The 14050-nt window shown below is 39.5% G+C and overlaps 1 protein-coding gene across 1 annotated transcript in view; it reads right to left on the bottom strand.

Moving 5' to 3' along the window:
• Positions 1-14050, bottom strand: part of LOC124556378 (dynein axonemal intermediate chain 3-like) — a 293608-nt gene that overhangs the window by 146627 nt on the left and 132931 nt on the right. The window contains exon 7 of the mRNA XM_047130341.1: positions 6918-7097. Coding sequence (XP_046986297.1) covers positions 6918-7097 — 180 coding nt within the window. The remainder of the gene's footprint in view (positions 1-6917; positions 7098-14050) is intronic.

Here is a 14050-nt window from a genome sequence, read left to right as displayed (position 1 = left end):
TTAAACCTAACTAACCTAAGGAGATCACACACATCCATGCCCGAGGCAGGATTCGAATCTGCGACCGTAGCAGCAGCGTGGTTCTGGACTGAAGCTCCTAGCACCGCTTGACCACAGCGGCCGGCTCATATACTTGAGCTATGTGTTATATAACAGATTCTTTGAATCACCTACAAAATTTAGTCGTTGTGACATTACCCGTCTCAAAACTGACCAACTCGTTATATAAAAATTACGATTCTACAATCTTTCAGTAACTAGATTTTAACATACAAGATAGATCGCATGTCATAAATATGAGATTCCCACTGCGTATGCATAAATTTATACGCATATTTTAATACATGCTGCTCATGATAAATGATATACATAAAAATATAATGACTGACTCAATAGCCAATAAAAGAAAACCTTTCTAACCTATAGAATTTATAAACTATTATAATTTAACAGATTTCATTAATATCATGGAACGAATCTTTATGAGACCAACTTTCGCTCCATTTAAAGTCTGCGCTCAACCTGCTCTTAATCATCTTTTAATATAGCTTCAGTCTAGCTAGTCTGTATTTTAGCCCAGCCTCGAGAACCGTTTGTGTTCTCTCTCCGTTCGCTTAATTCAGGCTGGGAGAACATGTTATACAATTATGAGCAGTAGACATTAAAAGGTGTTTCCGTTCAGTTGAATAATATTTGTGACTATAGTAACCGCTATGTGACCTTTTTTACTTAACTGCATTTGGAGCAACTTATGATCACTTCATCTAAACTGTGTGCATTTTCACTTTCTGAAGAGATATGAGCTACTCGTATTACGTTCCGCATATTACCGTACTAACCTCCTGTTTGTAAATGCTATTAGAGAGTGTAAGAGACCTGGTTAACACCGGTAGGATCTGAAAGACTTGATTAAAGATTGGTGAACTTCAAATTTTGAACTTCAGAACAGAAGCTTCTGGCAAACTATTTTATGTATAGACCCTACAATAGCAATTTAAGGCGGTGATTCATAGAAACTGCACAGCTATCGAAGGCTTATACCACAGTAGGTGGGTTTAGTTACGTGACAAGTGTGATGTATTGGAGTCCAGTAATTTCTAACTCTATTCCTTAGTCCCGGTGTATGAGAAATCAATTTTCGCACCGATGCAATACATGAGAAACAAGCGAAGGAATCATAGCTGTTGCCCCAGTCTGTGTGTGTGTGTGTGTGTGTATGTGTATGTGTGTGTGTGTGTGTGTGTGTGTGTGTGTGTGAGAGAGAGAGAGAGAGAGAGAGAGAGAGAGAGAGAGAGAGAGAGAGAGAGAGTTGTCACAGTGCAACACTGCTTCGCACCTGAACAACATGGATGCAGCGGGACTGTATACAAACAACCGAGGAACGATTGTGGGAGGTGTCCTCTAAGGGAATTCCAAATATTTTCAGTAGCATTTAAGTCTACCGAGTACTCTTCTCAAGGTATTTAAGAGATACTTATATGACGAAATATTGCGTCCACCAACTAAGTTCCATAGATCAAACATTGTCCTACATAATGAGGAAAATTTCGCCAGTGGCATCGGAAACAAAAACAGAAAAGACGCAGCTACCGTTCTACGGATACTGTCGAACTGTACCTGTAATGTAGGCGCTATCCATTGTAGATCAGTGACGCAGTCCTTGTGGGACACGGTAGGGGAAGAAACTGCTGTAGGGTACATACTTATTCCTTCTTTTGCTTTCTTCTTCCAGCTGCTTAGTCCTTTCTGTAAAATAAATAAATATTCCTTAACAAGGTTGAAAGTATTACTTAAGAAAATAACACAGAAACCCAGGTTGAACAGCTAATCTAGTAGATAAAACCAGTCATCATGCTGAGATGATTGTATAGCACTCATTGTTATTTATGCATCGTGCGTGTAAGAAATGGACAAATATTTCAGCGAACAGTATTGATAATTAATTTCATTTAACATGGTAGAGTAACGGGTGAAACAAAGGAACTAGAAAAATCATGCTCATAAGTAAGTAAATGAGTTATGCCAGTATATGCTTAGGAACTTCAGAAAGTAAGTTACACATGACGTCCCGCACCAAGACTACTGCTCAACGAAAGTGCGCATTGTCAGAAGAGAGTACATATTCCGGGTCTCCAGCAGAGACGGTTTTGCTGACAAGGGAACCTCCCCATCGCACCCCCCTCAGATTTAGTTATAAGTTGGCACAGTGGATAGGCCTTGACAAACTGAACACAGATCAATTGAGAAAACAGGAAGAAGTTGTGTGGAACTGTGAAAAAATAAGCAAAATATACAAACCGAGTAGTCCATGGGCCACATAGGCAACATCAAGGAAACCGGCAGCCCAGGAGCGCCGTGGTCCCGTGGTGGCGTGAGCAGCTGCAGAACGAGAGGTCCTTAGTTCAAGTCTTCCCTAGAGTGAAAATTTTACTTTCTTTATTTTTGCATAGTTATTATCTGTCCGTTCGTTCATTGACGTCTCTGTTCACTGTAATAAGTTTAGTGTCTGTGTTTTGCGATTGCATCGCAAAACCGCGCGATTAGTAGACGAAAGGACGTGCCTCTCTAATGGGAACCGAAAACATTTGATCGCAAGGTCATAGGTCAACCGATTCCTCCACAGGAAAACACATCTGATGTATTCTATACGACACTGGTGACGGCATGTGCGTCACATGACAGGAATATGTTGTCGACCAACCTAACTTGTACACTTGGCGAATGGGTAAAAAGATTCTTCTACCTTGCCCGATTTACGTTTTCTTGTGAATGTGATAATCACTCCCAAAAAAAGTGATGGAAACATAAGAGTTTGTCACATATACTGAAAATAAAAAATTAAACTTTTCACTCGATGGAAGACTTGAACCAAGGTTCTTTCGTTCCGCAGCTACTCACGTTAGCACGAGACCACGACGCTCCTGCAGTTCTAGTCTCCTTGATGTTGCTTATCTTGCATGAACTACTCAGTTTGTATATTTTGCTTATTTTTTCACAGTTCCACACAACTTCTTCCTGTTTTCTCAATTGATCTGCATTCAGTTTTTCAAGACCTATCCACTGTGCCAACTTATAACTAAATCTGAGGGGGGTGCGATGGGGAGGTTCCCTTGCAAGGGCTTCTTTTATTATCTTGTTTGTGGTATCTATTTTTCCCCTAGTTATACGAGGAGGTTCCCTTGTGAGATGCGAATAATAGCTGCATCACAATGTGCAATTGAAATGACGCAGCAACTGGAAACGTACTCCAAAGCCCCGAGTATGGGCGCCCTTATGACCCCCCTATGCTTTTAAAACTGATATAAATCGGTGTACCTAGAAACATCAGCAATAGTTAATTTACATAACAGCATTTGCGTCGCCTCATTTAATTAACACACGTGACTTTCGCAGAAATACGTTTTTAAAAATGGAGCCATGTCATTGCTCTTTTCTTTACATCACAGACGATAGTTCTTTGGTAGTCGTGTCGTGCTACATTTGTTAGCGATTCTCAAAGAAGATTCTCGACGTCAGTAGAGCCTCGACACAAACGGAGCGAGACCGTTCGTACAGCTGTTTATCGGGTTGTACTGCTGCGTGACCGTTTTTCGGCCTCCAACTACATCCTCACACTGTGACACTTCATGGAAACATGTCTGGTTTGCAGTAGTGCTTGAGCACTTTACTACAAATGTGTTCTTGTGCTCTGCAGGAAGGGAAGCCGTTCGAACTACTGAGGGGACTCATGAAAGACAACATTCAGAAAGATTTTAGCGGTGGTGGGGAAGAACTGTAGATGTGTGTGGACTCTGAATAGGTACTATGTTGAAAGCGACCACTACTGCTTCAATATACCTGGTAAGGTTCCGATTTACACCATCCATCTTGTCAGATTCCTGCCAGGTCTTGTACACAGGGTGTACATGGAGTGTAAGAACACGCGAGCAGTCTCACTTATGTGTTGAAGTAGCAAAATAATGTATCTGTGGTAGATAAGAAATCTGGAGGATATAAAGTCACAGAAACAGTATCTACGAATCTAGGAAAATTGGAAATTTGTGGTAAGGTCTTATGTGACCAAACTGCTGAGGTCATCGGTCCCTAAGCTTACACACTATTTAAGGGGCTCCGGAAAGGCTCAAAATCATGAAAAGTTCAATTTTTACTTTTTTGCGTTTTCTGAATCTGCAGACTATTACCTTTTAATAGATATATAATTTATTCAATTCCGAAGACTACAACTATTTTTAATTTTTTTTTGAAATGTGTTCTACATGGGCGTGACCCACTGTGACGCTGTTAAACTGCTGTCAAATGGTGTTATTATTAACGTCCGTGTTCATCAGGTACATTTTAGTGATGTGAGATAAAGTATGTGTTGTGGCTAACCTGTGATGGCTCAATATATATCGCTGGTGTGATTGTCGAATGTTTCATGTTTATTTACTCTGTCGTTATCTCGAAAATATTCCTAATTAATTCTGTTTCTTGAGTCTCTGTTTTGTTGAAGTATAATAATGAGTAAAAGTAAAGTTATTAGAAATCCTCTGAAGGCTTTTAAGAAAAGGAGAAATGTTGGAAAGCCAAAGGTATGTGTTATTACTGTAAACAATAAAGACGATAACCAAGTGAGTGAACCTAACCTCTCAAGTACACCTGCCCATAGCAGTCAAAGTGGGAAAGAAAATACTTCACAGAAGAAGCTTGGTTCAATGAGTGAAAACTATGAATGTTTTATGGGCGAATCGGATGTGAATGAAATATTTGATATGTCGGTTCTCAAAGGAATTTTTTCAAACTGTTTAAGATGTATTCATTGTAGTGAAGTTGGTCTGGAACTCTCCATAATAAAGCACGTAGGACTTGCTAGTGAAATACAACTGAAATGTGATAAGTGTTCATACATGACCACCTTTTGGAACAGTGTTGCAGTAACTGCAACTGAAGAAAATGGTAGCAAAATCTACGAACACAACATTAGATTTGTTTATTCCTTGCGTTCAGTTGGTAAGGGTGTTACTGCAGGTGCAATTTTCTGTGGCATCATGAATCTTCCAAATCCCCCAACCAAGTTTACGAGCTATAATAAATTAATAGGGTCTAAAGTAGAAGATGTCTGTATAGAATCTATGAAGAATGCTGTGGAAGAGGCAGTAATGGAAGATAATGGTAACAGAGATTTGATTGCAGCGTTCGATGGTACCTGGCATAAACGGGGACACACATCTCTTCATGGTGTAGTATCTGCCACCAGTATGTATACAGGGAAAGTTTTAGATGTAGCAGTAATATCAAAGTATTGTAGATGTCCACAAACATATAAAGGTACACATGAAAATAATTGCAAAGCTAACTATGGTGGCAGTAGTGGAGGAATGGAAGTGGCTGGTGTTGCCAGTATATTTCAGCGTTCTGAGGCGTGTGATAAAGTGCGGTATGTTAATTACCTTGGTGACGGTGATTCTGAAAGTTTCAAACATGTTCAAGGACTGAAGCCCTATGGTGATGATGTTGTAGTGCAGAAATTTGAGTGTATTGGACACGTACAGAAGCGAATGGGAACAAGACTTCGGTGACTGAAAGCTTCGTACAAAAAACAAAAACTCAGTGACGGTAAAGGGTTGGATGGGAAGGGAAGGTTAACTGACAGTGTAATTGACAAAATACAGAACTATTATGGAATGGCTATTAGGCAAAATAGACAAAGTGTCGACGAAATGAAGAAGGAGGTTTGGGCTCTTTTTTTTTTTCATACTTCTTCAACCGATGAAAATCCCCAACATAGCTTGTTTCCCAAAGAAGAAGACAGTTGGTGTAAATATAACAAAGGATTGCTAACTGGTGAAATGTACACTCATAAGCATAGTCTACCTCATGCAGTAATGGAGGTGATAAAACCTATTTTCAGAGACTTAGCAGCACCTGAACTGTTGAAAAAGTGTATTCACGGAAAAACTCAAAACCCCAATGAAAGTGTAAATAGTGTTATATGGTCGAGAATCCCCAAGACTGTATTTGTTGGAATAGAAACACTTCACTTTGGTGTGTATGATGCTGTTGCGACTTTCAATGATGGCAACATTGTAAGGTGCAATGTATTTAGAAATATAGGAATGAAGATAGGTTCTAACATGGTACGAGCGATGCTTGCTTTAGACAAGGAACGCCTTCGGGCTGCGGACAGGGCTGTAAAGAGTCTAGAAATACAAGCAAGAGTAACCAGGAGGAGGAACAAGAGGAAGCTGGAGGAGGAGTTTGCAGAGGATGAAGATAATCCATCCTATGGACCTGGAATGCACTAAAAAGTTAATCCAATCTTTGTCGCACGATTCCCAAAACTTTTATTTTCTCATACTAATTACATGTTTTCTAAGGATCTTCTAAACATATTTGTTTCAAACTTTCAGTAAATGTTACACAGTACCTTCTGCATAATTTAACACAGCCTTTTTCCAAAAAATTATATATTTTTGAATATATAAATAAAAAATTGCAAAAAAATGTTGTGAATTTTCATTACAATTGAAAAAAAAATCATCTTTAATAACTGAACTAAAATTTTGTAAAATCCCTGTGTTAAGTTGTAGTCCATATTCCAATAAATAATCTGTAAAAAGTTCAACTTCCTACCTCAAATACTTTGTGAGGAAAGATGTAATTTATAAGCGTTATTTTAACATTGCAAGTATAGGGCGTTCCGGAGCCCCTTAATCTAACTTATACTAACTTACCCTAAGGACGACACACACACCCATGCCCGAGGGAGGACTCGAACCTCCGACGGGGGAGGAACCGCACGAACCGTGACAAGACGCGTTTAGACCGCGCGGGGTAGCCGCTACGAATCTAGCATCTGACTGTTTAAAACGTAAGCATTTCACCAGTGCTACGAACTAGTATAAAGGTGTATGTAAGAAACACTTTGAAGTGCTTACTAAAGATGTTCTTTCCACTGCGCGCCACTCTGATGTATCAAGTTCTCCTTCTATCCGTCTTAGATTCTCCGTAAGGTCCCATATAACTATCTGTCCATTGGTAAGTCCGCCTACAAGTATGTCTGCGTTGTGCGGGCAGAATTTTAGGCACTGGACAGGTCGAGGACTAAGAAGAGTCAGCTGAAACAATAAAAAAACGACATATCACTTAATTTCACTGATATTATATTTTTTCTTCATGTTCATTCATATTTTGACAGTTTACACTTTGTCTGAAATATATATTTTATCAACCAGAACAATATCACCAATTCTATATCGGGTTAGATCAAAGAATGGCGAAGATGCTGATTTATGCCTCGTTAACAAACAGTAAATAGTGAAGATACAGCAGCTAGCAAGGGGTATCAGCGTAAACGACGAGGCTGTACTTGCTGGCGTCATTAGTAACAATGGAAAATGAATCGGAGGCCTTACAGCTGTAACGAGGTGTCAAATACTTGTATGTTCATCTCTCAGAACGTTCTTACAAGACTCCTGTGCGCTTTGTAAACTAGAGAAGGCGTTATGTGGCGCATCTGGGAGTATTGCGCAATATGGAGTAAGACTCAAGGTTTCGTATCAAACCATTCATCACACTTGGTTGCAAACAGGGCTGTCTAGCAGGCGAGTAGTTCTTGTAACCTTCTTAAGCCAACGAAATCATCAGTTATGAGTGCAGTGGGCATGTGAACATAGAGACTGAATCATGGAACAATGGATCAGGTGAAATGGCTGAATTGTCTTTTCAGAATTATCCTTCAATACTATAAATTTTAATAGAGAGAAGCCTTTATTTTGGACTGTAATGTACACCATTTGCTCTAAGTTCCTTTAAATCTTGCTTGAGCAAGGTTAAAGCGCATGATGTACAGAGATGCTAACTTTTGTGAACAAACAATCTGCTCCGCACATAAAATGGGTTTCTCTGTCTCGTGTCCGCCCACTAGTATTGTATGTTTGCGTTCCGCGGGCAGAATTTTAGGCATTGGACAGGTCGCGCGCTAAGAAGAGTCCGCTGAAGCAATACAGAAAAACGACATGTCACAAAATTTCACTGACATTATATTTTTTCTTCATCTTCATTGATATTTGGACAGGTTACTTTTTCTCTCAAATATATTGGCCAGAACGATATCACCAATTCTATACCGGGAATGCAGATGTTCAGTACAGACAAGATTATGTTAACAAAGACAAACACACGAGGGAAAAGATGTACTGTTCAATTAATAGCAGAATTGTCAGCTTATTAAATGAAAGCTTACTCGATCTTTATGAATTAACACCGCGTATGCCCCGAATTACAGGCCTATGCAGTAAAATATCCTATGCGACTGAACAGAATTTCTTCAAAAAATTATCCTGTGCCAGATAATAAAAGTATGCAAAGTAAACTACACTACTGGCCATTAAAACTGCTACACCAATAAGAAATGCACATGATAAGCGGGTATTCAATGGACAAATATATTATACTAGAACTGACATGTCATTACACTTTCACACAATTTGGGTTCATAGATCCTGAGAAATCAATAGCCAGAACAACCACCTCTGGCCGTAATAACGGCCTTGATACGCCTGGGCATTGAGTCAAACAGAGCTTGGATGGCGCGTACAGGTGCAGCTGCCCATGCAGCTTCAACACGATACCACAGTTCATCAAGAGTAGTGACTGGCGTATTGACACGAGCCAGTTGCTCGGCCACCATTGACCAATTGTTTTCAATTGGTGAGAGATCTGGAGAATGTGCTGGCCAGGGCAGCAGTCGAACAATCGCAGGCGCTCCTGTCTGTGATGCAGCGTCAAGGGTAACCGCAGCCATGGTCTCCGAGCTGATAGTCCATGCTGCTGCAAACGTCGTCGAACTGTTCGTGCAGATGGTTGTTGTATTGCAAACGTCCCCATCTGTTGACTCAGGGATCGAAACGTGGCTGCACGTTCCGTTACAGCCATCCGGATAAGATGCCTGCCATCTCGACTGCTAGTGATACGAGGCCGTTGGGATCCAGCACGGCGTTCCGTATTACCCTCCTGAACCCACCGATTCCATATTCGGCTAACAGTCATTGGATCTCGACCAACGCGAGCAGCAATGTCGCGATACGATAAACAGCAATCGCGGTAGGCTACAATCCGACCTTTATCAAAGTCGGAAACATGATGGTACGCATTTCTCCCCCTTACACGAGGCATCACAACAACGTTTCAGCAGGTAACGCCGGTCAACTGCTGTTTGTGTATGAGAAATCAGTTGGAAACTTTCCTCATGTCAGCACGTTGTAGGTGTCGCCACCGGCGCCAGCCTCGTGTGAATGCTCTGAAAAACTACTAATTTGCATATCACAGCATCTTCTTCCTGTCGGTTAAATTTCGCGTCTGTAGCACGTCATCTTCGTGGTGTAGCAATTTTAATGGCCAGTAGTGTAATTTTAACGTGATACGACAACATTGGACAATATTCTAATCGTGAAGGTAGTAACATCCATAGTCTGAAAGAGATCATGGAAATGTTCCTTCAGTAACGACTTCCAGCCTGTATTTAATCCAAGAAATCCGATGTTCTTCGCTTCACTTGTGACATCAAAACTGTTAGAGAGTAAAATTTCAACCGCAGCAGAATGGTTTGTGATAAAACGAATATATTTTGTTTTGCTTACTTTGATAATTGGTCTGTTAGTAGTGAATCAGAAGCTGATTCCATCCAGTAAAGCAGTTATATGATTATTCAGTTTCTGGTTCCAAGTCTGTGATATCATTAAGAACCAACCAGTTCAGTGATCATGTTGTGTAGTAAGTACACGGCACGTGAGAGAAAAACTTACACCATCATAAAAAAATTAGAAGAAAGAATTAATGAACGAAGTAGCTGAATATTAGACCATCGCTCTGAGCTGGTTTCGGATCATATCTTCTAGGAACGAAAAGACATAATATTGTATGCAATGACTATGGCCATAATGTTTAAGAAATTTACCTCACATGTCTCATACAAAATAAAAATGCCTTTTATCTTCAACACAAGATTAACATTTACTCATCTCTTGGAACTTAATTTGTATTATTGATTTTAATCAAACACGTTTCATTTACGGTAATTGTTATAAGCATCTCCAGTGGCTACAAAGAAATGAAAAAGATATAACTGTCTGCAGAGCTTCTAGATTAACTTGATGTTTACTTTACTTACAACTACAGGATGTAGACTGAGCACTTAATATTATGTCTCCTGTTTGTTTTGTGTGTCCATTGGTTCCTGAGTAGACACCCCAGGACTTTTTTGTTGCTTCATTAGTGAGCTGCGACTCACGACCTATCTGTTTACTGCAGTTGACCTTGCTGCTAGATTGATTGAGAGGTGATGAGAATTGTAGAGGGAGGCAGAGAAGTGGGATTAGCTAATATGCTAATGTATTTCCAATTACCCTTAATAAATCGAGACTAGAGGATGAGAGATAGGTAAAAAATGTGCATAATTCCTTAGCCATTGCAGTCAAGCGTCGTAAAGAAAGGCAGTTTAAGAGACTTGCCTATAAAGTTCTCATTACTGAGCTGAACTCATGTAATAAAATATTGTTAACAATGCATTGCTAGAAAGTTCCTTAATGGAGTAGAAGGAGTTGACACTAATAAGTCAATTAGGCTTCTCTTAAACTCTTCTTTATTCGGAGCTGAACTTGTTATAGTCCCCAGTACGTTACTGCACATGCATGTTACTGGAAAACGGGCAGTATCCTGGACCTTTAACTCTTTTAAGTCGTATCATTTAATTAATATTTAAATATACTGAGAAGCATTAGTTATTGTACTCTGTTCTTCAAATAAATTATTGCATGGTGTTCTTTAACTCACACAACGAATAATTTATATTACATATTTTGGTACTAAAAAATTAACTTAGCTTGAGAAGTTATCCCAAAATATTATAAGAATAAAAATAAGTGAAGTATAAGTAAAGTATAACAACTTTCTTTCATTTTCAAGTGAGATATGTCTGACTAGTTTTGCTAGGTAAATAAAGATTTGCGAAGTTCTTTCAGCAGTTTTGCGGTATGGTCTTCTCAACTAATTTACTGAAATTATTAAGAAGCATAACCTCAATAATGAAATACTGCGAACCTCTTCATCAGTTTATACTTACATTCTTCTGGCACTAGCAACTTTTTTATTTGCAAGTCTTCATACAGTTTGCGTATATTGAGTGTAAATCTCTTTTGGGTTCTAAACTAAGTATAGTGAATTTTTCAGGGTTTAATGACACACATTTAGGCCGGGAAACCACTTGGCGTTTTTGTCCGATCGAAATTTTTATCGTCACTGCTCTAACATAAATGTAGCGTTACACTCTGAACGGTAAAAATAGCGACGCCACATCAGTCGATCACTGACCACTGTGCAACAAGTGTCTATGTAATTGTCGTTTTATCATATTATAAATAGTGTTGTGTACAACATGAATAGAGAACAACTTCTTGCATTATTGTTATATCGTCAATTGAAGAGGAAACGAAAAAATAGACTTATGTGGGTTCATCCGATTAATGAAAGGAGAGAGGAAGTTGGAGCCTTCTACACTTTGTTTCCTGATTTAAGAAACGATGAAGAAATGTTTTTCAGTTATTTTAGGGTGTCAGTATCGTCATTCGACGAACTGCACAATCTGCTGAAAAATCATATACAACGGAAAAATACTAGTCTGAGGAATTGTATTCAACCGGTGGAAATGCTCGTAACAACTTTAAGGTAAGTAAAATTGAGAGTTGGGAATTAATTCACCATACAATTTTAGATTAAAAGGCCTTATATTTCTGTACAGAAGAAGCTACAACATTTTATTGCATGTGTTGGCAATATTTGATCATTACGAATTACAATTCAGCAAAATCAGTAGCGTTCGTTGAAGATAGTGAAGTTACTGATGGGCTGAGAGATTGAATATTATCAGCCCTGATCATTTGAGCACAATTTTTCGTAATTTAGAGCAGCTGTCAATACGTGTAGAACTTACAAAGTAATATTTCACAAAAAAGGAGCTGCTGTGTTGTCGTATGTCCGTTCTTCACTCGTCATGGATGTGTAAGTGTGGAGTTTCAATGAAGTGATTAAAACACAGGGGAATTTAACAGCTGCTGGCAAAGATCTTAAAACCTGCTAACGGTTGATAACGGTATTGGACTACTGTGCTGACCCTTGCAAAAGATGTTCGTTTTTTGTTGTTCCGCAAACTGCTCACATTTCGTTATCGATCAGTTATAAGAGTCTCACCTTCAGTCAGTGCAGCAGACTCCTAAGTTTCAAATGCTGCAAAGAGATAGGTGTGCATGTTAAACCGCTCGTTAGAAGTGCGAATAATGTGAATGCCATTTATAATTAGCGTCTACGGGTGAAAGCTACAATCCCCTCTGGCTGCTGACAAGTTAAAAGAATATTTGTCCCATGCCCTTCCCCACCTACCCTTACCTATCTTACAAGAAGGTATTCAATCGCCATCACCAGAATGCGATTAACTTGCTCATACTAGCTAGCTCATCTTTATGAAATTTTAGAATCATCCTACTGATAATTATGTGATGCATAAAGCTGAGCTGCAAACAAACGAAAGTATACTAGAATTTAAAAAGAGTGTATGTCTCCCAACCCACAAACATTGGCAGCTTACCATCCACATCTGCTCTGGAATATACAGGGTGATTCAAAAAGAATACCACAACTTTAAAAATGTGTATTTAATGAAAGAAACATAATATAACCTTCTGTTATACATCATTACAAAGAGTATTTAAAAAGGTTTTTTTTCACTCAAAAACAAGTTCAGAGATGTTCAATATGGCCCCCTCCAGACACACGAGCAATATCAACCCGATACTCCAACTCGTTCCACACTCTCTGTAGCATATCAGGCGTAACAGTTTGGATAGCTGCTGTTATTTCTCGTTTCAAATCATCAATGGTGGCTGGGAGAGGTGGCCGAAACACCATATCCTTAACATACCCCCATAAGAAAAAATCGCAGGGGGTAAGATCAGGGCTTCTTGGAGGCCAGTGATGAAGTGCTCTATCACTGGCTGCCTGGCGGCCGATCCATCGCCTAGGGTAGTTGACGTTCAGGTAGTTACGGACAGATAAGTGCCAATGTGGTGGCGCTCCATCCTGCTGAAATATGAATTGTTGTGCTTCTTGTTTGAGCTGAGGGAACAGCCAATTCTCTAACATCTCCAGATACTGTAGTTCAGTTACAGTAGCACCTTCGAAGAAAAAGAGACCAAAACTTTATTGGCTGAAATGGCACAGAAAACGTTCACCTTAGGCGAGTCACGTTCATACTGAGTTGTTTCCCTCGGATTCTCAGTGCCCCATATACAGACATTGTGACGGTTGACTTTCCCGTTAGTGTGGAAAGTTGCTTCATCACTAAACACAATCTTTGAAACGAAAGATTCATCTGTTTCCATTTGAGCAAGGATAAAATCACAGAAATCGATTCTTTTAATCTTATCAGCTGCAGACAGCACTTGAACCAATTTCAGACGATAAGGTTTCATAACGAACCTTTTTCGTAGGATTCTCCATACAGTTCATCGTGGAATTTGCAGCTCTCTGCTAGCTCTGCGAGTCGATTTTCCTGGGCTGCGAACAAATGCTTGCTGGATGCGTGCTACATTTTCATCACTCGTTCTCGGCCGTCCAGAACTTTTCCCTTTGCACAAACACCCATTCTCTGTAAACTGTTTATACCAACGTTTAATACACCACCTATCAGGAGGTTTAACACCATACTTCGTTCGAAATGCACGCTGAACAACTGTCATCGATTCACTTCTGCCATACTCAATAACACAAAAAGCTTTCTGTTGAGCGGTCGCCATCTTAGCATCAACTGACGCTGACGCCTAGTCAACAGCTCCTCAAGCGAACAAATGTACAACTAAATGAAACTTTATAGCTCCCTTAATTCGCCGACAGATAGTGCTTAGCTCTGCCTTTTGTCGTTGCAGAGTTTTAAATTCCTAAAGTTGTGGTATTCTTTTTGAATCACCCTGTATTATACTCGTGTCTATAAGTTAAAGTATCGTTGACATACAACAAATAA

The sequence above is a fragment of the Schistocerca americana genome, chromosome X, assembly GCF_021461395.2.
Source record: "Schistocerca americana isolate TAMUIC-IGC-003095 chromosome X, iqSchAmer2.1, whole genome shotgun sequence".
Lineage (NCBI taxonomy): Eukaryota > Metazoa > Arthropoda > Insecta > Orthoptera > Acrididae > Schistocerca > Schistocerca americana.
The sequence above is the reverse complement of the archived record's forward strand: the minus strand, read 5'-3'. Positions and strand labels throughout refer to the sequence as shown.